The sequence below is a fragment of the Thunnus maccoyii genome, chromosome 3 (genome assembly GCF_910596095.1).
Source record: "Thunnus maccoyii chromosome 3, fThuMac1.1, whole genome shotgun sequence".
NCBI lineage: Eukaryota > Metazoa > Chordata > Actinopteri > Scombriformes > Scombridae > Thunnus > Thunnus maccoyii.
Genome location: NC_056535.1, coordinates 16000675 through 16025515, shown reverse-complemented (window position 1 = coordinate 16025515; position 24841 = coordinate 16000675). Strand labels below are relative to the sequence as shown.

The 24841-nt window shown below is 39.6% G+C and overlaps 2 protein-coding genes across 11 annotated transcripts in view; one reads left to right on the top strand and one right to left on the bottom strand.

Moving 5' to 3' along the window:
* Positions 1-508: 508 nt before the first annotated feature.
* ankrd33ab (ankyrin repeat domain 33Ab) lies at positions 509-3730 on the bottom strand. Its single transcript, XM_042404090.1, has 4 exons — positions 3707-3730; positions 3449-3578; positions 2936-3076; positions 509-1353 (listed from the first exon to the last, which is right to left on the bottom strand). The coding sequence occupies exons 1-4, from the start codon at positions 3728-3730 to the stop codon at positions 509-511; spliced, it is 1140 nt and encodes a 379-aa protein (XP_042260024.1).
* arhgef25b (Rho guanine nucleotide exchange factor (GEF) 25b) overlaps positions 3507-24841 on the top strand; it is a 30186-nt gene continuing 8851 nt past the window's right edge. For 3 of the 10 annotated variants that reach the window (XM_042401590.1, XM_042401566.1, XM_042401546.1), the window contains exons 1-5: positions 3507-3597; positions 3761-3974; positions 7454-7559; positions 21797-22131; positions 22228-22329. In XM_042401590.1, coding sequence (XP_042257524.1) covers positions 3876-3974; positions 7454-7559; positions 21797-22131; positions 22228-22329 — 642 coding nt within the window. In that variant the 5' untranslated portion in view covers positions 3507-3597; positions 3761-3875. Of the gene's footprint in view, positions 3598-3760; positions 3975-6053; positions 6480-7453; positions 7560-10239; positions 10622-21796; positions 22132-22227; positions 22330-23673; positions 24129-24841 lie in introns of those variants that run through there. The other 7 variants (XM_042401555.1, XM_042401583.1, XM_042401574.1 and 4 more) reach the window with 7 other exon arrangements.

Below are 24841 nucleotides of genomic sequence, written 5' to 3'. Positions count from 1 at the left end.
CAGTTATGAGTAAAAGTAACTGGCACAATTTGGCCACTCAGAGACATTTTGGAGAGGTTTGTGGACACCAGTGACACCACAAACTAAAAGCTTCCTAGCACCAATGAGGTTAGGCCTAGAGGTCTGGACTTTTATACAGATGTGGCTGACAAGATGTAGAAGGTACGTGGTGATTTGTGTAGTTCTGGCAGTTATTGTTATTCAAATATGACTCATTATAGATGAGGGCCAAAAACACTTTTTTGAGCCATATTTGAACTGATGTAGTTTTGGTTGTGTGGTAGCCACATGCTAAACAAGCACCTTTCCAGAAACTAGAAGATGTTACTTTTCAAATCAAGTCTAATACATGCATTTTGGCCCCACAGTTCTTCTGTCATAAGCTTTTCCATTTGGCTATGCCAAATAGGCGAAAATTTAAAAAAAAAACAAAAAAAAAACGGTGGATGTTAAGAGGTTACAAAACACAGAGTAGAAGTTACAGAAGAGCAGCCCTTTTTTGAGTCTCTTATTTTTTGGTCTTCTTGTTCTCTTTTTCTTTTCTCTTCTCCTTTTTCTCTTTCTCTGACTTGTCCTTCTCCACTCTCTCCTTCTCCTTCTTCTTCTCCTCCCTGATCTCCTTGTACTTCCACTTGGGTGGTTCCAGGAAGCCCTTATCCTTCTTCTTCTTCTTCTTTTCTTTCTTTGGCGTCGCCTCTGAAGGCCTGTTGATGCTGATCTTGGGGATGCAGCCAGAAGGGAACACACTGTTCCTTCTCGCCATACTGCGGGGAATAAATTTAGCAGCAACTTTGGTAGAGGCCAATGACAGGATGCTTCCTCTCCGCTCAGTTTCAGCACAGCACGTCGTAGCGATGGACTCTGCAGAGTGGATTGAGGGGACGATGTGTGATATCGAGCCGTTGCTGTGGCACACCGAATATTCTTCTAATTCCTTCTCTGGGTGTTTCTTCACCAGCTCTGGCACAGCCAGGCGCCTCTTCCCCACCTCTGGAGGGCTCGTAGGGCAGAGTGGACGGCATCCAGTTGTAATGAGGGGACTGTGGACGCTGGTGGTGATGCGCACCATGTGGTCCAAGACCCCATTGTCCTGGGGGTCACGAGGAAATCTGAATGCGAATGTGGTTTTGATCCGCTGGGTAATTTTTTCCCTGGGACTTTTCTCAGCCATGGCCTTGGCTACCAGCTCCTTGAGCTCAGGCCACTCAGGGATGTAACTTTCACAGAACTGCTCAGCTTTTGGCCGCATTTTAAGGCGGCGGAGACGTTGCAGGGTCTCATAACGACCTGTTTTCAGAGCCCAGTCCTGAGCACCTTTTCCTTTTGTGGAATCTACTGCATTGAGGTCAGCCCCTGGAAAGAGAAATGGTAGAGCAGAGGAATGAGGAGAGCAAGAGTTAATTTTTATTATGAAATTAATTTTAATGTTTTTTATCAACAAAGAGCTCAGGCCTTTTTTTCACGACTGACATTTAGACTTGTCATAGCACAGGTGCCATTAATAACACTAACGATGGCTCCAGTTAACAAGTAAATGTCCCACTAAGCCACACTAGTTAGTAAAGCACGCACAAACCCAGGACACAGAAACAGGAAGAACTAAATTTAATGTGACTATCATTAATGATTTATGGCACCTGTGCATTTTCTGCTATAATGTCAACATCTCTGCCGTTAAAAACACAGGTTAATGACATAAACAATGACATAAATAATGACAATATATAATGCAATTTAGTCAGTTTGGAGAGATTGCAGCAATTACAGTTATACAATAGACCAAATTTATATTATATTATAAAGTGTAGGCCATATATTTAATAACATAAAACAAGAAGACCTCACCCTAAGGTAAGAGTACTGCAACCTCTTTATGCATTTTGTTATTTCAGATGATCTTAACCTTGTTTTAGTCAAATCTTGCCCTCCATGAAATGTAATAAAGTTTAGTTTAGTTTTTTGAGTGCAATACTAACATGATTCCTCAGGAGGTTAATGTAAATTGTTACCTTTCTTATCAACTTAAATTTACTGATATAAAATTTCAATACATAAGTTGTATGAATTTCATATAACTAAGAATATACACTGGCACATGTCTTACTTTAATTACTTTCAGGACGAACATATCAAAGGTGAACTAAAAAGCTAAAAAAGACATCACTGATATTTACAATATATAAAAAAACTGGCACTGACGCACGTATCATCATCATCAAGGTTAACATGACAACTTACTGTAATATGGATCAAATTGTTGAGACCTAGCTGCAATGTTAAATAGTAAATTTTGACCAGTGGAGATTTTAGGAAACGTGCCGCCTAAAAATAGCAGTACAATTGGCTAATCTACAACTAGCCTGCAAGACTAGTAAATCACAGATTACTGGAGGGTGTGTTTAGGTGTGATAATGTCCTCAGAATGATCCCTTAAACCGGTCTGGCATCAGTGGCACATTGACTCACGAACAGAGTTAGCAGGCTTCAAATATAGACAGATAAACCGTGGGGTCATCTATTCTCACCACCAGTGCTCTAAGGGTTCATTTAGAGCTGTAAGAGTCCTGGATTATGAGATAATGTTAATCTATTAATATCAGCAACTCCTGTATGAGTTCAGCATTGCCACTAGTGGATGAATAAGCCAGAATAATGTTTGTAAAAGTCAGATCTTTGAATGCCTCCAGTCCTGTCATAAAAACTGGACTAACATCTGAGCAATACAAATGTACACTAGTTTAGATTTAGAGACAAACATTACTTTATATGTGCATTTTGTTACTCATGAAAAGGTTAGGGACTCTCACATTAAAGACTCTAGAGACCATAAATGAGAGATGATATATTGTGCCTTAATTTAACAAGCAATGCGTCCAATAAAAAGACATTGAAATCATTTGTGCCCAAAAGTTCATAGCTGTGTGCTTGTACGTACCAGCCATAAGAAGGGCAGCCATCACATCACTGCGACCGGTCATAGCAGCTTTGATGAGGGCTGTGAAACCACGACAGTCCTTTACTTCAGTGTCTACACCAGGATAGTAGTTTAGGAGATACATGACTGTGTTGATATGACCTGCGGAGAAATACACACAATTCAGAGATCAGATCATCAGTTTGTCACAAAACATTTGAAAGCTGATTTTTGTTGCTAACAAAACTCAATGAATTCAATTGCCTCAGATGAAGATGATGGTGGTTGGGCATTGGTTTCCATTGAAGACATTGGTTTCCGGTTTATAGAAGTCATACATGCAATACATTATATTTGCTGCTGTGGAATTACACCCTCATTGAAGTAGCTTGATTGTTGGTGTTGTACTTTACTGGTTTATCTACTGAACTTGATCTTTGACGTATGCATGCAGGTTCAAATCAATCATGAAATTTGTCTTTGTCGGTGTTAACAAACCTTTCTGTTAATGTTTGGTGTGTAGGTGCGACTTACCTGCTTGGGATGCGATCATCAGTGCGGTGTTGCCTTCATTGTCCTGGTGGTTTATGTCTATAAAAGGACAGCTGTGAAGCCCATATACAATGTCAACGAAACCTTTGCAGCAAGCCACCATCAAGCCATTCTGTTGGAAATAGTCAACGGTAAGGATCAATGACATTGTTGAACATTAGAAGTGTTTGAGACATCTCAGCAGGCCAAAGCTATGATTTACAGGTTGTGAATTACTGCCATTATGAACAAGACTCTCACCCAGCCATTGATGTCCACCTCCATGACCTCTTCTTTTGTGACCCCTCTCTCCAGAACCTTCTGCAGAGAGACGGGTTCGTTACGGGCACACGCTTGATACAGTGTTGATGCTGGACGCCCGGTTGCTGTCTCTGTTGTGTAGTCCGGAAGCACCGAGTCATCAGACAGGATGCTGTCCGAATCAGACTCACTCCCTGACAGAGACTCATCTTCATCATCAGGGCCTGAACCCAAGTGGGGGTCCTCCGCTGCAGTTGCCATCCTCCAGGTGAGATGATACTGTATCCTTTGGCTACATCTACAAGAAAATCAAAAATAGAAAGTGGTCGGAAACTACTGGATGTTGTCTATAGCAACAAAGGTGCAATCAGGTGCGCTCGAGAGATGGAAACTCGGAGAGGATGAATTTTTCTTCCCTGGATTGCACATAATGCCAAGTTAAAATTATCTCCTCCTTGTAGGCACAAAGTTGTTGGTGAATCACAACATGCTGTATGAAAGGCCTCCGAGAACAGATGCTTGGCAAGACAACAGATAGAAAGTTTGGTTCTTGACAGAGTGACAAAGTGTAACGTGAGACCATCAGTCAGGGATTATGAGTGTATTAACGGTGTGTCATGGGGTGGGTGTGGCCGCGTGAGCTCAGTGTGCCTTTACTGTTGAGTAACTGGATCATCTAAAAGCCCTGCTGAACGTAAACGACAGCTAAAAGAGGAACTACCCACCTCAGAATAACCTCAGTCACATGTGGCCCTCGCCAACTAATGTTTTGGCTCAATCACTGCTTTCTGAAGCCAACATTGCTATCGAAACCAATGACTACTTGGTTTTTGTGTCCAACCTGCAACATAATATGTATAATCACATGCAGATTTTTACACTTTTACTCAAGTGTTCCTAATATTGTGAAATTAAAGGGATATTCCATGTTTGTAAAAAGCATAATTGGCTGTGTTTCTCCACTTATATTCATTCAAACTAACTGACACATGAAGATAAAGGAAATACACTTACCATAAAGGGTAATCAATAGCAAATGTAAGCCAACAGATGTATCCAGGTGTCGGTCAGTGTCTGTCACACTTGTATGGCTTCTTCTTGTGGATGCCTTATGACTTCCTCCAGTACTACTACTGTGTGTTCAGAGTAGCAGAGAGGTCACAGTTTCCTCCGAGGCCCGTAAATAGAGGTACTTTACCCATTTCCATCCCACATGTTGTCGTGATGACATAAAACTGAGAGGCGGAGTCTTCACAGAGTCTTCTGTGTTCAGCTCTTGTGCTTAGCTCATCCCACTTACAACAGCTTTATGGAGAGGATTACTTACTGCTTTGGCCATTTTCATCTGTCAACACAAGACCAGTGTTTTATACACCACCTGGTCGTTAATTATACCTGGTTTTTACTAAACTAAATGGAGTTTAAGTTCAATGCCATTTTTTTTCCTGTCATGTCTTTATTTTTTTGGAATGTATTCTTCATGTTTAAACTATGTGATAAACTCTCATGGGTGCATTTCACGCTCAAGATTATGTCACATACCTAATAGGAAACTTTATTTGAAAAAAAAAAAGGTTTAAAAAAAAAAAAGGAAAGGCAAAAAAGGAAAAAAAGAGATTATAACCAAACGAACATGCAAGAAAAATCTTGGGGAAGAGCAACAATCACACTTCATCTACACCGTCTTGTGTCAAATATGAATACATGTATATTTATTTAAAAATCTCACAGAAACCATGTACAGTAATGTTGTACTCTGTCCACAAATACAACATGAATCCAATTGTAAATGTATAAAATGTTAATTGTAAGCTGCTTAAACCAGAGGAATCTTATTAATTGTTAAGACTGACTAGCAGGCCATCTAATCCCATCAGAGGTGACCAGCGTGTTCTGAACAGCAGGGACAGAGTCCAAACTCAGTGGTTAAAACAAAACTTGTTTCATTGAACAGCAGCGGCAGCTGAGGCTGAATGATGGTGTTTCTCACATTTACCACAGGATGGTGATCTCTCACGCAGCTGACCAGCACTAATCTCAGACTGCAGCCTTTAAATTTGGTCATAATAGAGAGAAACTGATGAAAACTTATATCTGTGTTGTAAATATCAGAAATGTACAAACTGTATTAACATGATAAAATCTGAAATGCCTCTGTGCTCTGAAATTAAGTGAAGTCTCAGAGGATTTAAATATATTTTTGTTCCACTGCAGGATGTAGAAACTGGTATAAAAGTTGTAAGTATCATCAGTGTCATATATGTAGTACAATCTGGTTAACGTTGTGATAATAAAACTATGATGATAATAAAGCACATTAAGTTTTTCTGAATCTATTCTGATTTAGTTGAAACTCCAGCTTTAGGAATGGTCACTGGGCTGAAATTAGCCTGTGGGACGTGGCTGGACCTGTCTTGACAGATTGACCCCCTCTTGACCAGAGGAGCCTGAGGAGAGATCCCACTGCAATTGAACAGCTGTCCTCATCTGCCCAGAGAAGAAAAGGATCGGGTGCAAAGCATAGACTCTCAGGCAGGATGGTAGAAAACTTTATCTGACGCCTTTTAACTTTTTCTCTCTCTGTTAATTGAATAAAAAAACAACAACAAAAGGATCAGGAACAGATTCTTAAATAGGGAGAAAAGAGTGAGACAGAATTTAAGGTGAAGAAAAAGGAGCCACATTGGGATCATTTCAAGAGCAACGGAAGATGAAGACTTTGGCAAAAGTGCAAGAGAGGACTGGACAACTTCTAGGATACAGGGTTGATAAAGTGAGTCTCTTTGGTCCACGTGACCAAAACTGCACAAGTCAGGTGATGAAAATAATGATATTCAATGCAGTAAAACTTACACATATGTACTAAAACTGTGAAATGTAATAGAGTATAGGACACATATTTACTAACAAAAAACAAGAAGACCACACCTGTAAGTAAGAATATTGTATGCAAGCTCAAACGTTTGTTTGCATTTTGTTATGTTGGATTATCTTTACCTTTTTTTAGTCAAAACTTTCCCCCCATGAAGTTTAAAAAAGTTTTTTATTCAAAATGAACACAACACTTGACATGGATCTCACTGAGAGATCCATGTGAAACAAGAATGAAGGATTTTCATCCTTGTTAATATGCATATAAACACCAAAAATATTGATGCTGCTTATCAAACTCCTTTGTTCTTAACCTGGGTTGGTTTTAAGTTCATTTTTTCACATATTAAGAAAAAAACATGATTTACATTCATTTAGCCTATGTGCTCAATAATTTATCTTCTGTCCATGTAGTATTACTTTCTAATTTAGTAACAGACACACAATGAAGTGGGCAAGTGTGAGACTGTGTAACTCTTCTCCAATACACAATGCTTCATTCAAACTTCATGAACTATCTTGCCTTCATCTAGATCAACTTTTATAGCCCTGTTTTCTGTTTTTCAGCGTTTTATAGATAAGAAGTCACCTTTAGAATGAAATGAACCAGACTTATCCTTTAGCATCAGACTTCTAGGATTTAATGTACTTTGCTGATCAGTTTAGTCCTCTCAGAGAAATTCCACAGATAAGAAACCACTTAAGCTGAAGCAAAAATAGGAAAGAGAGAAGGGTGGAGATAGAGGTGGAACAGAGTGGAAAAGTGGTATAATTAGCTCAATCTGTCAATCACTTTTTCATTTCTGGAAAAGGTCTTTTTTAAATTTTATTTTCTCCTGGACACCCTCTCACTCACATGTCTGTCCTGTGTGTAAGATTTCAGACACCAGCAAGGATAAACTGTTGGCGGATGAGAACAATCAGGACATCAGGATGGAGTTAAACTGGGCCAGGAAGTCCAGTGTGGCCACAGGATACAAAGGTAATTGCTTTAGTGAATTCAGAGGAATACTGTGGTTTACTGCTGCGTGCACTTCTTGCGTCACCCATAATGGGGAGCCGTCTGACAGAAAGAAAGCGCTGCAGACAGAAAGGCAGCATTCACATCAGAGATTTTTGTATAAAACTGCTCACTTTTATACTTTGCACTCTGTGGAAAAGCAACATTGAATGCAAAAGGCAAATATGATTAAACATTGTCCTATTAGGTTTGTACACACACACACACACACACACACGCACTGTCATACAGTAATCCTACAGTGGGGAAAGATCAGTGCTTTTCAGCTCACTGGGATCATCATTTCAGCAGAGTTTTTAAAAGCTTAACTCAATGGCAAAGAGAGCAAGAGTATTTAGATATTTTTATAGCTGTAATCTCTCCCTGGTGGATTGAGATTCCAGCGTGTGTGTGTGTGCGTAATACATGTGTGATACATAGAAACAACAGCTGTATCAGAGACAAATTCTTCTCTATCTGTTTTTTTTCTCTTCTTCATCTTCATTGACTTTGTCCATGTTTGGGTTCCAATGAGTTTATGCATAAATCTTTTTGAATCACACTGCCGGCTGCTGTGAGCTTGGACAGCTGTGCTCGGATGATCATCCAGTCATGAATACTTAATCTTGGTTTTGAGATTAAATCTGCCTGCCTCCGACCTGCCAGCTCAGTTTGCTGTGTGTGGGATATTTCCACTTGCTGGTTTTTCCACCACAGAGGAAATGTTTTGGTACCTGTGGTGACAAAGAAGAGCAGGCAGCTGCCTTATTGATTAGAGAAGGGAAACACATATGATCATGTTTGTCGGATTAGTTTTGATTTACATTTAATCTGCAGGCGCAAGTACGTCTGGGAAACTGGAGCTTTAGTGAAAGTTTGACACATTCAGAGACCACAGTGCGATGTTTTTTTTTTTTAAATTCCAGATTTTTGGTGACTATAAAACCAACAGGTCAAGTAAAGTTTCCAGATTTTTAAAACATTTCCTCACCACTGGAAATACATGAACTTTGGTGTGTGTTCTGTGTTTGCACATCTGCAGCTGGTTGTGATACCGAGTCTCTCCTTGATTTATGCACAGTGCATAAATCCATGCAATTACATGTAATTCAAGACTGATATATTTTATTGATTTACTTTGCTTTATGGTTAAAAGGAAAATGGTTGGACAACCGTCAACATTTGTACGGTGGCCCTGAGGTGCAAAACACAACAAAATTTCACAAAACATGTTTTGTGAAATGTCACTGGCCTCATTTACAAACTGTGCATAAGCACAAATCTGTGCTTAAACTGTGCGTATGAATGTTTTAAGCACAAATCTGAGATTCATCAATATGTTCGTACCTGAATTTCTTCTTACTCTACGAATAAATTTAGAATTGTCTTAGACCACAAATCATGACATCAAACATCCCATGGTCTTAAAAAATGAAATAGTAAATATTTATTCAATGTTAACAATGTATTAGAACCACAATTATTTAAAAAAAAAATGATTAGGCCTAAATATACAACATTTAAAAGTGTGAAATTGCTAATAATACATAATTCATTTACTAATTATTAATGAATAGCTAAGATGTTGTAATCCATAAATCATCATCACAAATGTAATGAAATTATTAACATATTAAAATGGTCCTCTTCCTACTTTTAGATGACAATAATATAATAAGCTCAGTTCAGTAGTGGTACAGGGAGGGGCACTCTGCTTTCAGTACATCACGGCCTGTTGTGGACAGAGACGATACACGATGCACACCTGGCACAGCAGTCGAGATTTATTTAGATCAGTTCCACAGATCTACACATTTACCAACTTTTTATTTTGTTTTGGACGTACTGCGTGGTAGTTGTACAGCAGGTATGCAGGCTAGATACAGGATTCACAATCAGGCTCCAAACAGTTGTGCCAATGACATGTTTACCAGCCAAATCTGCCTTTTCTGGCTTCTACCTCTGAAACTATTGTTTGCATTTCACTAACAGCAAAGCTTTTCTACATTTTTACCATCACCGCGCTCTTGACAATGAGCAGCAGCTCTCTCCACTGCCGCACTGCTCCAATAGAGCTTTCCCTCTATAGAGAAATGGGTGCGTGGTAATATGCTAATTACCAATAGCGAGCACACACCTGTCAATTTAGATGATCCTGATTCACTAACATACAAATGGTGGTAAGAACAAAATTGGCCAGTGCGCATGTGTAATGAATCCGACGGTAATTTTATGTGCGTGCTGATTTTGCGCAAAGTAAGAACATCTCTACACACATATTAGTGAATGAGCTCCATCGTGTTTTCTGAAATGTTGTGATTTCTGTTTTGTTGTTATGTTTCCTCAAATGTTGTTGTGGGGTTGTTGAAATTCTTTACATTTTTTAATGGAAATTTTTCATGAAGTGCCAAAGGTGCCACAGCCACAGGACAAAAACTGAGAGGGGAAGCTGAGGGGAGGAGGTAGGTGTGATGAGGGAGGGAGGAGTGGAACAGAAAGGGAGGGGAGAGAACGAGAGGAGGTGGGACTGGGAAGCAGATGCTGGCACGGCTGTACAACATGTTAGCTACCATCCCCTCCCTCACCACAGCCCCTCCCCTTCCCTGCCTCTCTGTTGCTCCCTCACTTACTTTTGGTCCCTCTCATAATCTTTGCACACTATCTGGCCACACAGAGAGCCTAGTGAGGGGAGGAGAGTAGCCTACTGTCTCCCTGTTTGTCTGCAAATCATGGGATAGTAGCAGCGTTTGTGCTTTCTTCTCAGGGGTTTCTACTCAGATTTGGAAGATGACTGTGGAGCTCGCTGTACACTTTTTCTCCCACCTCTTCTGGGGATTACCACAGGAATAGCGTGCGTGTATGTGTGTATGTGTGTATGTGTGTATCTGTGTCTGTCCAGCGCTATGACTGCATCTGATATTCTTGAGTCTAGCAGCGCGAGTGGATCATCATGAGAGGGGGTCACCACCAGCGAGGGTGTGGGTGTCAGCACCTGTTCAGAAAACTGCTCAGCAAATGTGGCTGCTGCTTTGTCCAAGTCAGAGGTACGTGGATGCTCTGCTCATCAGGAGGATGTTTACTGTCGCTGTTTTCTGACTGCGGAGTGAACTCTGCACACCAAGTTTAAAGAACTTTCTCTTTATTTATGACATACCTCTATTAGGTTGTTTCTCTAACTTCCCGAAGTTGTTGCAATACATTCATTTTGTTGCTTGTACACAATGATTTGCAATGTTCAATGCACTCGGGTGCCACTTTCTCATTGAGGCTTTTGTAAAATCCACTTAACCTTTGTTTACAAATATGTTTTTAACAATTTTTTCTATTATTTTTAATATATTTTTCGTCCATTCACTTCTCAGTCTTATTGCGCGTCCCGCAATACTGAAGGGCAGCAGCATTAGATGGCCCAAAAACAAATGATGGGGCTGTCTAGACAAGTTGTTAGGCTTCCTACTGTGTGCGTCCTTCCTGTTCATTGCAGAACTCAAAAAAAACGAGAAACTGAGAATAAAATAAATAAAAGATTAAAATATGTTTCTCTTCCTTCATTTTACTTTTACAGGATTCATAAAAATCTACACAAAATAGTACAAAGATGGAGATCAGACTATTTAAAGACACACTGAAAACAGAATTATTTTGTGGGGATTTTGAATATTACCTGCATTTATAGATGCAAGAAAAATATGGAAATACACTTGTTAATGGCTGAAACAAAAAACATTATTTCTGCTTAAAGTCCAGCTCATATTTGCATCAACGTTTTTTTTTTTTTTTTTTTTACTTGACAGCACCTCTCTCATGCCATCTACACACCCCTTATCTATGTCTATTACGCTTTTAAAGTGGTTGCTAGTTGTCCTCGGGTCGAGGCTAATATTAGTGTTCTAATGCAAGCCATGTTATGTTAGTGTCTGTTCATTGGTCATAGTATAGTGCAACTATAATATTGCTTGTAAGGTTATGATGCACAAAAGCTACTTCTTTGAAACTATATGATTAGCTAAAATTGTTAACCTCCCCGTATTAATTTTGCTAACTAGCGACTGTTAGTAGCCTCCTCAATCACATTTAGCAACTAAACAACAGCTAGCTTTACACTGCTGACCATAGTTTTAGTTTACAAAAACTCTGTATGTGGTCAACAGCTCTTATTCCCGTTAGCTTCAGTTTATGTTGGAAGAGCGAATGTGGTGTTCATTCTATGATCTATATAACATGTCAGCTAAGCACAAAAAGGCTTGAAAAATGTTAGCATGCTAGAATATTAGTCATAATATTAATGTTAATTCCTTGGAGTTACGTGTGAGGTGACAATTGCCCCCAGATTGGAGAAAGAGAAAGTGTTAATGATTTTTGCACTGTGTATTGATCATTTCTCCTTCTATTTAAGAGATAGAGATAGGACTGAAAACAGTGCAATATTCCTTTAAATATAAAAGAAACTCCAAGAGAGACTTATAGCTGCTCTGGGATGACACAATGACAGTTTTATTTTTGGATTTGTACGCCTTTACCAAGGAAAATTCCACACTTCGGGGTTCATTAACAGTAAATTTGCAGTCTGTGTTTGGAAATGATACAGATCAGCAAGTACAACCAGTGATTCATGTTCCAGACTAACAAAAAAGTCAGTGATAGAGACACATCTGGATCTGTGCAGTGTCAGTGTGGCCGCAGATCACTGAATCACAGAAGCACAAGAGTCAATGAGTCACTGTCCCAAAATTCCTTTCCCCAAAAAGCTCAGCATAACAAGATTTATGAGACACAAAATAGAAATGTCATCATACCATATGATCTCTGCATCACTGACAGAAATACTATAAATGATGAAAGCATTAGTGCAGATACTTTTGCCGTTTTTATGCTGTAGGTTTAGATGTATTTTTGAGTACTTGGCTGTTTTGTAAATATATGTACTATGTGTGTGGCAGCGACAGTTTGTGGCTTTGTATACCACAAACTTTAGAGGCTATGAGATGAAAGCATTACCTTTTTTCTTACCATTGATGCATTTTTGACTGCTTTTTAACTGCTGTTCTGTGTAGACACAGTATACACTGTGTGTGTGGCAGTGGACAAAAACAGAATTTCTTAATCTGTACCCCCGCAATATTGTGACACTGCTTTAGAGCAAAGGCAGCTGTATGCAGACACACACACACACACACACACACACACACACACACACACATAGACAGACAAATACGTCCCATTACGGCCCCGACCCTTAAATCCTCTGTTGCTCCAGTTGCTCGGGGAGTGATTACAGAACAGCTCTTCTCTGAGCTGCATCGCACTGATGGACGCTGTAAATAGACGTGTGAGATGTGAAAATTAAAAACAGCTTCATGTTGAGATGCCTTGCTTTCTCACCTTTGTTCGCAAAGCTTAATAGAACATCTTTGACACTTTTCTTTGGGATACACTTCACACATGGTGTGATGTGATGTCAGTATTGCTGTTATACAAGGTGTTTTTTTCCCCCTTTGACTCTAAAAATACCTTTTTTTTGTGTCTGTGTATTTATAGCAGTCACAGTCAAGACAACATCAGCTCTATTTTTTCAGTCTAATCTGTTTGTTTCTTCTTTCATACCTTTTGTTTTCTGTGGTCGCGAACATACTTTTCTTCATTTTCAAAGGTTGTCCCCTTGAGGCTTTCTCTTCTGTTCGTGTAGCTTTCTGATCTCTCTCTCTATCTCCCCTGAAGACTTCCTTCTTATCCTTCACTCTGCATGTCTCATTGAGTGTTTCTTTTCATTTGGCACAATGTCCAACAGCTATTTATAAGGACAGAGAAACACCTCCAGATAAAGTATGTTTGGGAAACTTGCTTGGAAATCTACTTAAAAGTCCTGCCAACATCTCACTGTCTCATTACACATACGTCACTCTGGCTTAGAAACTGCTTTGACTAATAGTCCATTAGCCAACCAGTGTATGTGAGGTCATCGCTGCCAGTATGTGAAGAAGTAAACATGATGACTAACAAGCACAAAACTGTTTTGTTCCACAGTGCTCCTACATGTGCAGCAGCCTACATATAAACTCTGCCATTTTTGCACTTTTGTATTTGGTGGTTGTGTGACTGGCTGGTCTTCATTTTAACTTGCACTTACAATAACGCCTTTTCCACAAAAAGTTCCAGGTTCTTTGGAACCAGAGGAACTAATCTCAGGAACTAAACTTGGAACTAAAAGTCCCTGTTGTGCAACCCTGTTTGTGTTTCCACTGCATCTGATCATGCAAATTGGACCCATGATGAACTAAAAAATGACAGCGTTTGAAAAGTATTCACACAGGAGGGAAAACAACACAAATTTCTCCTGTTTTTCTCCTCCTGTTTACGATGAGAAATGTCCACTCCTCGTCCTAAAATTGATACTACAGTACTTGTTTTCTGAATGAAGCGGTAAACAAGTTCTAGCAGCCTTTCTGTGTTTGACCAATCAGCGACGGTCAGTCATACAAACCCTGTCCGTAAAGTTCCTGTACTTTCGGAAAGTACTACCCCCAAGCAGGACTTTTGGGGGGTAAAACAGTTCTCCCTGGAACTTCATTTAGACCCTGGTTCCTCCAGTGGAAACACAGGTAAAGGAACTAAGTTCCTCGACAGGTTCTTTCCTGTTTGGGAAACTTCCTGCAGCTAATCAGACATGGTCCTGTGTCCCTACATGAGCAGGGTCCAGCAGACACAGAAAACTCAGCCTCCTATTTGCAGAGCAAAGCCAATTCAAAGTACTTCACATAATACATCAAAACATCAAACAGTAAATACATATTAAATGTTACATAAATTAAAAGGATGGAATCCATTTTAAAATAAATTAAGACAATTAAAACAGAGAAATAAGTACAAGATAAGTGCAAATACAAGGTGGAAATAAGGTTCAGTCAAAGTTGTGGCAAGTCTTATCTTCTGGAAGTCTGATCCAGCTCTGTGGTGCGGAGTTACTAAATGGTGCTTCCTTATGTTTAACTTGGACTCTGTAAAGAGTTAGCAGACTACCTGATGAGAGAGAGAGATTTTGGTCCTAAACCACTGAGAGATTTAAGACAGGCGGTAATTTAAACTATATTCTATGACACAGTGGAAGCCAGTGCAGAGAGCTCTTACTCTATCTTCACTGAGAGGACATGTTGTACTTTGAGAAGGTTTTCAGGCAGCAGACTACTATGAGAAGTGACCACAATGTACAAGTGAGAGGCTAGATCAGCAGCTTGCAGCGCCGTGGGAAAAAGGAAATGGTGGCGTGAGGAATTGTAGAGATGGCCAGCTACACTGTAGAAAAAAATTGTAACTGGGTCAGTTGTCAGCACACAGGATGTAATAGCATGTGATGATGACGGGATATTAATCAGAATCATTCTTGTCATAGTTTATAGAAAATACAACTGAGCCACTGTAAAAAGAAACAACCACCACAGGGATAAAACTGATAGTTTTACAGTACCAGTCACAAGTTTGGACATACTTTCTCATGAAGGGAATGGGAGGGTGTGTTCAAACTTTTGACTGGTACTGTATCTGTGCACATTTGAGTACATACAGTAAACGGTGAAATGTACATTCACATGCCTGTTAATACTTACTGAATTAGTGCCTGTAACTGCCACACCCTACCCATGGATGAATGCATAGTTTTTCATTTTTTAAATTACTTAATCAATCCACTTGTAATGTAGCAGTGTCCGCTGACCAGTGGATAACACGTAGCATTAGCATCAGCAGTTAGCGATATCAGTGAGGAGCAGCAATGTCTTAAAGTGAGTAAGACTTGTTTTATGGCAAGTCAAAGTCAAGTAAAAGGTGTTAGTAGCAGCACCGTTTATATTTAGGACAGATAGTGTGTAGTTGGTGCACAGCGAGATCAGCTAGTCTTGGTTTTACCTTAAGCTCCATTCTGCACTGAGGCTATTAAAAGTAACAGCAACTGTAATGTAATATAGCATCTACTCACTTAACATTTCACAGCTACATGTTAAAAGTCCTCTCTTCACTGCAGGACTGAAACCGCTCAGCAATTTAATGGCGAGCAAGGAAGATGACGCGTTTATGTGTGTGTGTGTTTTTAATTCTGTGAATCTCTCACTCTACCTAATTGATAAACTACACATCAGCCCTGCTCAGGAGCGAGTGGATGCAGATAACGAGAGTCACAAATTTCTAGTTTTGGTGATGACAGCAGTGATGACTGGGAGGTATTTTGCTTCGGCAGTGTTTCAACAGGAAGGGAAGCAGGACGTCTGAGCCCAAAATGACTGGATTTGATTGCAATAATGATGATTGCATCCATCAGCATGCACAAAATATGAAGCAGCAAGAGCAGTAATCAGCTGCCACACACGTGACACACAAATGAAGGAATGGCACGTAACATGTGCAAGGCTTTAGTCATGCTTAGACTTAATGCAGTGTCCTGCTGTTTGAAGCAGCACTTCTGCAGAATTTCAATGATTCCTGCTGACCATGACCATTTATGGGGTTGAGTGGGGGAAAACATGCCCAACATAGTTAACTGTCTCCCAACCATCTGCTTTAAGAGAGAGATCATCGACACTTCCATTATGTATAGTGGGTCACGGGAGCAGATAAACTTATCTCTCTGCAATCACAACCAGATGAGCACAAAAAACTCTTCTCACAGTCATATGAATCAATCATTACCATAAGAATCATTTTTACACCTGAAATTATAAAATCGGTTTAGTTTTATGGAAGGCCTTTATAATTTAACTGTAACTCTATTTTTAATTAAATCACCTTGCTTTTCATAAGACTGAGACATTTTGGTTTTCATTTAAAAGGTAGCATTCAAGTGATGTTGATTCGTTACATCTGCCCATTGTGATTCCAAGATGGCTACTAATTACCAATTAAATCATAGCACATCATATTGGCAATGATAGACTACTACAAAATCTTACCCAAATATGCAAACTGGTGAGGAAGGATAAGGCTGGTTCTCTGATTCTCTATATTTTTCTCATAGTCAGCAAATCTCATGTGCAGAGCCAAACTAACAATGAACTCATCCTACTTACTGTATAAGTGTGTGTGTATCCAAAGTCTAATATATTGTATTCCTCTGTGCTGTAGACCTCCGTTGTTGTCCAAAAACTATTGTAAACACGTCATTGAACCACACTGTGGCTCTGAGTGACATGTTCCTTCACCACAAAGTTTATGGGCATGTTAGTTTGTTTAGAAACGGCTCCAAAGACTAATAACAGTGATCATGTTTTCAGTCTCTGGAGAGAGGTCCGTTTACAGAGCTTCATTGGCTTGTTTTGCAACCTCTTGACTTTGTACTGAAGTTCTTTGAGAAATTTATAATGTAGTACAAAGTCAGGATGTTGTGATACGTTGCACAACAAGCAAGCAAAGCTCTGTAGACTGTGTTCCCACACCTGCCGTACACAGGACTACTCTCCAGAGACTAAAAATGTAATGAAAAACCACAATGAAAGTTAAAATTACCTACCCAAACAGAGAAGAACTTACTAAGATACATTTTGTTGGATTTGGTTTTGACGACTTCAAAAGGTTGTGAGGACAGAGCTTAAATTTGATCGTTTTAACAGAAAAGGTTAAATTACATCTGTGTACACCTGCATTTATTGGACAAGTGAGTCAAAAGAGAATAGATAACCACTTGGGAGAAGTAAACTCACTGTAAACTCACAGCCTTTTTACTGGTCAGTAGATTAACTGCACAAGTAAAGTCAGTGTGAGGAACATGACCAAAGAAAATGCCACCCCAACCTGGGCGTCGGGACACTCACAAGCGGCAGCTGGATTAATCTGAGGATGTGAGATCATAGGACAGGATAGGAAAACAGAAAAAAAAGATTTTTGACACACATTTTTTAAGTTTTCCTCCAATTGTTGCTCTATTTATCATGAATTACTGTATTTTATCTCCTCAAGCCTTTAAAAGTTACTCAAATCGCTGTTGTTTATTGACTGTGAGCAATGAGTGTGATGAGTCATTTTAACTGTAGTAAAGAATGCTGCTTCAGTAAAAGTTACATAAGAAATGGGGATGATTACTGACTTGAAACATACTCCAAAAACTACACAATCTACCCAATTATAGTAACAGTTACAGTAAATGTAGTTAGTTATTTCCTTGCATTCAGCAGCAGTGAAGTGCACGCAGCATTAGAGATATGATTGCTGCCAATGTTTGAGCTGCCAGCGCCCTGTCTGCAATAGACAGGATTACTGTTGTAGAGACTGACCCTGGCCAATGTTTTGGTCCCGTTCCCTGGCATCTCTCTGGGTGTGTTGTCTTAGCCAATGGGGTTGCAGTAAAAATACATCCTCATTCAACCTTAATCCATCTGTCAATCTGAACGCAGTAGAGAATTTATGTTGCACATAAAACCACCTCCCCAACTGACAATTCACACAAATCAGCATCAGTAGGGAGTGAAAATGTGTTCCTAAAATACGTGTTTAAACATCATCAGACAATTTTCAATTTTGTGTGAAATTATTTAATATCGTTTTCTGTAACGCCTGCATGCAAAGATGCAGTCACAGCAAGCATGCTTGCACGCTCTGCTGACACTCCCTGCAGTCCGGATGGTGGTCCAGCTGTTGCTCTGTGGGAAAGTGACTCATTACATAAGCGCCTCAAACAAACATGACAAGCTGAGTCGCTCAGTTCGGCGGTGATTTGGACGTCACAGTGACCATCACACACCATTAAGGGTCAGTTTAGAGGAAACGTTGATGAGTTTGTAGAAAAACCTGCATCTCAGCTGCAGTAAGGTGTACTTATTGTTTCAACAGATGGTGAGATGTGAGAGGTCCTGTGTGACCTGACCTTGAAAGCAGCATCACAGATAAAAAACAAGGAGTCCAGATGGCTGTCCGTGCTCAGGGTGATAACATACATTGTGTGTGTGTGTGTGTGTGTGTGTGTGTGTGTGTGTGTTGGGGGCATATGTATATTTGCACCAACTGATTTTGTTTTTGTTTTTTTTCTAATATGGGTCCCATATTGAGGATACGGTTAGAAAGACATTTTTGGTGAAGCCAATCTGATATCTTACTCTTAGAGTATTATCTTATGTTGTAACTTCTGTGAAAAGTGACGGGAATCACAGGAGAGAAAAAACTGCAAACAGATTTGATTCAAAAACCTCAGTTTGTGCTGTAGCTTAGTCATGCTAGCGACATGGCTCTATGGTGAAAATGTGTAGTAGTCGGTTGGTCCATCACTCTGGTCCAGACTCAACACCTTTTGGATGTACTGCCATGAAATTTCACATCTTGCAGAAAATGAATCCTCCTGACTTTGGTGATCCCCATCTAGCACCACATGAGGTTGACGTTTGTGGTTTATCGGATGGATAGCCTAGAAATCTGGGTCTAACATTCATGATTCCTTGACTTGAATATTATTTTGTCCAATACTTTGGTTTGTGACCAAATACCTGTAAAATCAATGACATTCCTATCAGCCCTGTACTTTGTGTTTTGTGCTAATTAGCAAATGTTAGCATGCTAACACCCACACTAAGACAGTGTACATGGTAACCATTATAACTGCTAAACATCAGCATGTTAATTTTTGTGTTTGTGAGCACATTAGCATACTGACTTTAGTATTTAGCTCTAATCTCTAGCGTGTGTAGACTTCAAGCCTTGTTTGGCAACAAACAACATCTTGCAGCTGTGTTACTTTCACCTTTTGTCTCCTTCTCCACCAATTATTTTTCGTTTATCATTTAAATTCCACATTTTCTAACTTATTTTTCTTTCCTAAACTGGTTTATTATTCTTGGTCAGCATAACTTTTGATAAGATTCATTTGGAAAATAAGCAAAGTGTCCGAACTGTCCACTGGTTCAACCCTCCCGCCCAAGAACCACCAGACACACACAAACACTCTCTTTCTTTCTCTCTATCACTCAAACACACACACACACACACACACACACACACACACACACACACACACACACACTTTCCTCTAAATCATCCCATTACAGAAATGAGTTTCAGTCGTTTACTGCATGACACTGAAGCACAAGGCAATGAATTAGTTTTTATTACAGTCTTATTTCATTGCTTTGCAGGAGAACAACTATTTGCTTCACAGTCAACTCAAGCTATCAACACAGTAACATGATGAGTATGCATATATTTAAATAAAATCATTAAAAACAAGATAATGCTGTGAACGGTGAACTGGATATATGTGTATTATACTGCTTTTAGGGATTTTTGCTGGACACCACTTTTGCACCATAAGATGAAATAAAAGGTCTGGAATGGAGCAAGAAGAAAAATACATTATTTAGTATTTTACTGTCCATATGGTGTCTTTTTTAATGGCTGTATCAGACAGTTTTGGCAAATGTCTGACCCAGATTCTCACTGGCTTCTTGAAAGCTTGTTATTATGATTACAGCTTACATAAATGTGCTGACAGGGAATAGTGGCTTCTGGGAAGAGTCCAAAACGACAAAATGGGGCTCCTAAAAGATTCCACTTTGCTACGATCAGCAGAACAGAGTGAAATGTTAATGTTAGGGTGCTTGATTAAAACAGTGTGGTTGAGGATTAGGTACCAGTTTCCATAGTCAAGAGACTTCAAGCTGGAAACAAAATCCAGCTGTGGCATAAAAGGGTATCAGCTCCAGTGTTGGTTCAGCCTGAGAATGAGGGCAGTTCACTACAGAAATGATGAGCTCAGGCGTCATCACTGACCTTAGGTCACACAGAGGACTGGAAAAATCACTCCAGTTTTTATCCGTTAAATACTTCATTCAATAATTAAGTAATATGTGAAAATTCAATGCTTACAAAATTAACTGTGTCTTAATCATGTGACATTATAGCCCAATGCACGTTTTAATGGGGTGTAATGGAGAAAGAAACAAATAAACACACAATGGGGAAAAGTAAATTTACTCAAGTATTGTCCTTACTTTAAGTACAATTTTGAGGTAGTTGCACTTTACCTGAGTATTTCAATTCGGTATGTTAGACCACATTTTAGAGGGAAATATTGTACTTCATTTATTTTAAGCACATTTTACTTAAATACTTTTACATAAGTAAAACTCTGTGAGTTCCCCGGTAGCTGAACTGTTACTGCACCTGCCACATATCCACAACGGCTCAAGTCCAGCAAGAGATGTTTGTTTCATGTCATACCCTTCTTTCTCTCCCCTTGTTTCCTATCGACCTCTATTCCAATAGCTGTCCAATGAAGGCAAAAAGCGCTAAAAAAATAATCTTAAAAAAAAAAAAACATAAGTAAAATTCTGAATGCAGGTCTTTTACTTGCTGTGGAATATTTTTACATTGCTGTATTGCTGCTTTTACTGAAGTACTTCTTCCACCATAACAAAGTAAAATTAAATGATTGAATAAATAGTCTGTCAGTGTGACGCTCTGGTCAGCAGCACAATAACTTCCTTCTTAACAAGTACTTTGTTTTGGGAACAGAACTGTGTGCACAATAGATTCAGCATTGTGCGCTGCGTCAAATAGTCAAACATGTTTAAGTATGTCGAATGAGTTTGTGCTTTTATTGTTGTTACACTTTAAATCTTCCATATAGTCTCTTTTTTTAAATACCAGGATTTTAATCTGGGCATTTTGATTTTTGTTATTTTAAATATGTCTTGTTTTACATGTCTTGTAGTTGAGAGATTGGTGATTTGAACTTCGCCTCCTATTTAGATTCAAGGTTTTGTTTTTTAAACAGTTAAAATACCTGAGCACTACTGTCCTACTCTGCTATGTCTGTGCACTCAGTTTACCTATATAGTTCCTCCAAAGCAGATTTTCTATACCCTGTTATGCTTTATTTTAACTGCATTAAAAAGGCCTAAAAAATGCTGCGCATATATTTTGAGCCGGGCAGTTATGTAGATTGTGTGACCTGTAATTTTCTTTTTTCAGTGTGACAGATGTATGCAGTCAAAATTAAGTTATTTCCACCTATATTTTTGAGACCTTCTTTGTGAGAGCTGATCTGTTTTTGTGTTTATAATAATTTAGGACCGGTGGGTACAGTAGCTGCAGCTACTAAAATTACAGTTTGGGCTTAACGCAGGAAATTGAACATTTTTGTGCAGAAATCTGTCTGCAGCATCTGACCTGAGAGGATCAACCTCACAATTAGCTGCTGTACTTTAACCCAATCCTTTTCCCTCTCTCTCTCTCTCTCTCTCTCTCTGCAGCAGAGTCGTACTCAGCGGCGGGCAGTGACGGCAGTATTACCCCATCAGTGGGCTCTGTGCCCCATCAGGCCTCAGGCAACTCCAGCCCCTGCTCACACACCTCGTCTGGAGGATCACGGCACCCGGTCAGTGCCCTGAAGAAATGGCTCACCAATCCTGTCCGCAAGCTCAGCTCTGATGCCAGAGGAGGAGCGGGGAAAGCAGAGAAGCAGATGTGCAGGTCAGATGGGAGGCAGCCGCCATCGCTCCTTTCCCATGGCGAAGCTCAACCAAGGTCCCTGGAACAGCACGACAACTACACCATCCTCCCCTCTGAAGACCGAGACACAGTGAGCGTGAGAGATTTCAACTTAATGTATACATTTATTCATTCTGAGGAAACACTTTTTATGCTTGTTTGTGATGCCCATTGTTTTTTTTTTATTATACAGGTGTGTAAAGACAGTGTGTTGAGCCCAGCATCTCCTCCTGCACAGCCCTCCGGTCAGAGCCACTTATCTGATGTCCTGCAAGGCAGAGACACACAGAGTCTAGTAATGTCTCAATTCTGTATTATATCCTTTTCTACTCTTGTGCAGTAAATACTTAAACAGGATACTGATTTTAAAGTGATTGCAGTCACTGTTGGTAGTTAGCTAAGCTGAAAACAAAACCAAGAGTATTTCTTTGGATGTTGTAGGGGAGATAAAAGGCCCATTGTGTGTTATAAAATTCAAATTTTTAACCTTTACAAGAACATTTTCAATATAAAAATAATCAATGGTGCAAAAACAGTTGGGGAACGACTCGTAATACATTCAAGTTATTGTTGCAACAATATGAAATTATGCATCGTTTGAAATTGTACTTTTTACTGATGAGAACATATGATTAAATTAGACGACCAGAGAAAAACACAAGTGAATTGTTTGAATTATGCAAAGTCAAATGTGCTCTCAACACTAAATTCTTCACTCCCCTCACAGTTATTTTAAGTCTTTCAGTGAAGCCTCTCTTATCAACAAACCCTTTTTTTGTAACACAGCTCTCATGAGCTAATGATGTCTAAATGATTGAAACACAAAAGAGAACTCACACTCAAACTATGAATTACAAACATGCATACGTTCCTCGACCTCCTGTTCAGTTGTATTAGCATGTGGAAGGCCTCATATATGCACATGCCAAATAAATAGAGAATATTTTCACATTTTGCTACATGTTTGGGGAGCACAGGCACACACCGCTTCTTTCTGGTAACCCTACACTGTACTGAGTATCCACTGAAAGGTCCTGTAGAGTGGAATCAATCCTGTGGGCTTTTCTAGACGGCATCTGGAAGTAATCAACTAGCCGAGCAGCCTATAACAGGCTGAAATGGGGTCAGGGTTGGGGTTGAGCCAAAATTAGAAGAAGAGGCCTAAAGGCAAGGTGCGAAGCAGGCCTGTAGATGTGTGGATGTGATGGACAGTGCTCCTCCAAGGATGACAGGGTCGGGTTTCATAAGCTTTACATAAGAAGAATCTTTTAGAGGGTTGAAACAAGTCTTTTACCTGTCAAGTACATTGTTCTGCAAGATATATGAATGTTCTCACTTTCAGCCCAAATCTAAGGGTCTTTTGGGACAATATTATTCCAAAGACACCTGCAGCTTTATATTTACTTTGGCTCTTAACTCTTTATTCTTGTCCTTCCCGGGTCAGGGTAAATAGAAGGCCTCATTGTCTCTTTTGAAAGAATCATTTGACATTTTTGAAAGCACACTTACTCGCTCTCTTATCTGTATGCTAAATATGAAGCAGCCAGTTAGGTTAGCTCAGTAGAAAGACTGGAAACAAGAGGAAACAGCTAGCCTGGCTCTGTCTAAATCTGTGTACCAGCACCTCTAAAGTTCCCTAAATATGTTGAATATTCTTCTTGTTCAATCTGCACAAAAATCAAACAAATGAGATACGTGTTAATTGGTGAGCTTTAGAGGTGCTGGTAGACAGATTTTCTTACCGTTGAAAGAGACTATCTAGCTGTTTACCCCTGTTTACAGGCTTTGTGCTAAGCTAAGCTAATTGGCTGCAGGCTCCAGCTGCATATTTGCCAGAAAGACGTGAGCATGGCATCAATTTTCTCGAAAGCAAATAAGCAAATTTCCCAAAATGCCAAACTACTATATTCCTTTAACTTCCTAATGGTTTTCAGAGGAGCTAATGTACTTTTATCTGTTGAGAGGGGAACATTTAGAGCAGTGACCAAGCTAAGCTCTGCAGTTTTAATTGCTCCTGTCTTGCGGATCAGAGCCAGAGTGGAGATGGAGTTTGAATCAACCTCAGATGGCTTTCATAGTCGGGATGTCTGCTGGGTGAGGATGTGAACAGTTGACACTGAGAGAGAGAGAGAGAGAGAGAGAGAGAGAGAGAGAGAGAGAGAGAGAGAAAAGACTGTCCCCAGAAAAAAAATGGTAAAAGAAGAGTTAAAATCAACAGAAAGTGCATATCTGACCTACAAACTGACTCACACAGAAGGATTATCATCCAGAGCACTGAGGTAGGGAACAAAATGTGGTGAGACTACAGTATGTCAAGAGGATTACAGTCAAATTCACATTAGATTATACTGCTTTTAGGTGAGGAGTGATATTTGTTATATAACAGCTCTCCATTTATTTAACCCCAACTTGTTATATGACCTAAATTGTACAAATGTTGCTCTTTATTCGCCTTCATCCATGAGGCTCAATTCTACTTTTCTAATATATTTGCTCCACAAATCTCCTCAGCAGCAGCAAGGAGAGACATTAAAAAGTACTTATTACTCTCAGGTTACTACTCAGGGATTTAGGGTGGCATGACTTTCCAACAAGAGGATCAACGAAATTGCCCAACTGATGAGTTCCCCAGGATAAGACACAAGTCCGTAGCCCAGCTCGTCTCCTTATTTTTCCACAGATGTGTGCTGGCAGGTCAGAGGATGCTGCAGAAGACGTTTAATGATTTAAATGTGTCTGGCTGATGCGCCAGTGGTCAGACTTCACGACACCAAAGTGTTTCAGCAGTGGTGGAAGAAGTACTCAGA

What these genes read in the sequence shown, in the direction of transcription:
- ankrd33ab (XM_042404090.1), bottom strand. Translation starts at nt 3,730, where the DNA reads ATGGAGGTGGACATCAATGGCTGG. An exon ending in AGGTGGACATCAATGGCTGG is followed by an intron (nt 3,579 to 3,706) that starts GTGAGAGTCTTG and finishes TATTTCCAACAG; the next exon opens with AATGGCTTGATGGTGGCTTG. An exon ending in GATGATCGCATCCCAAGCAG is followed by an intron (nt 3,077 to 3,448) that starts GTAAGTCGCACC and finishes ATTTCTCCGCAG; the next exon opens with GTCATATCAACACAGTCATG.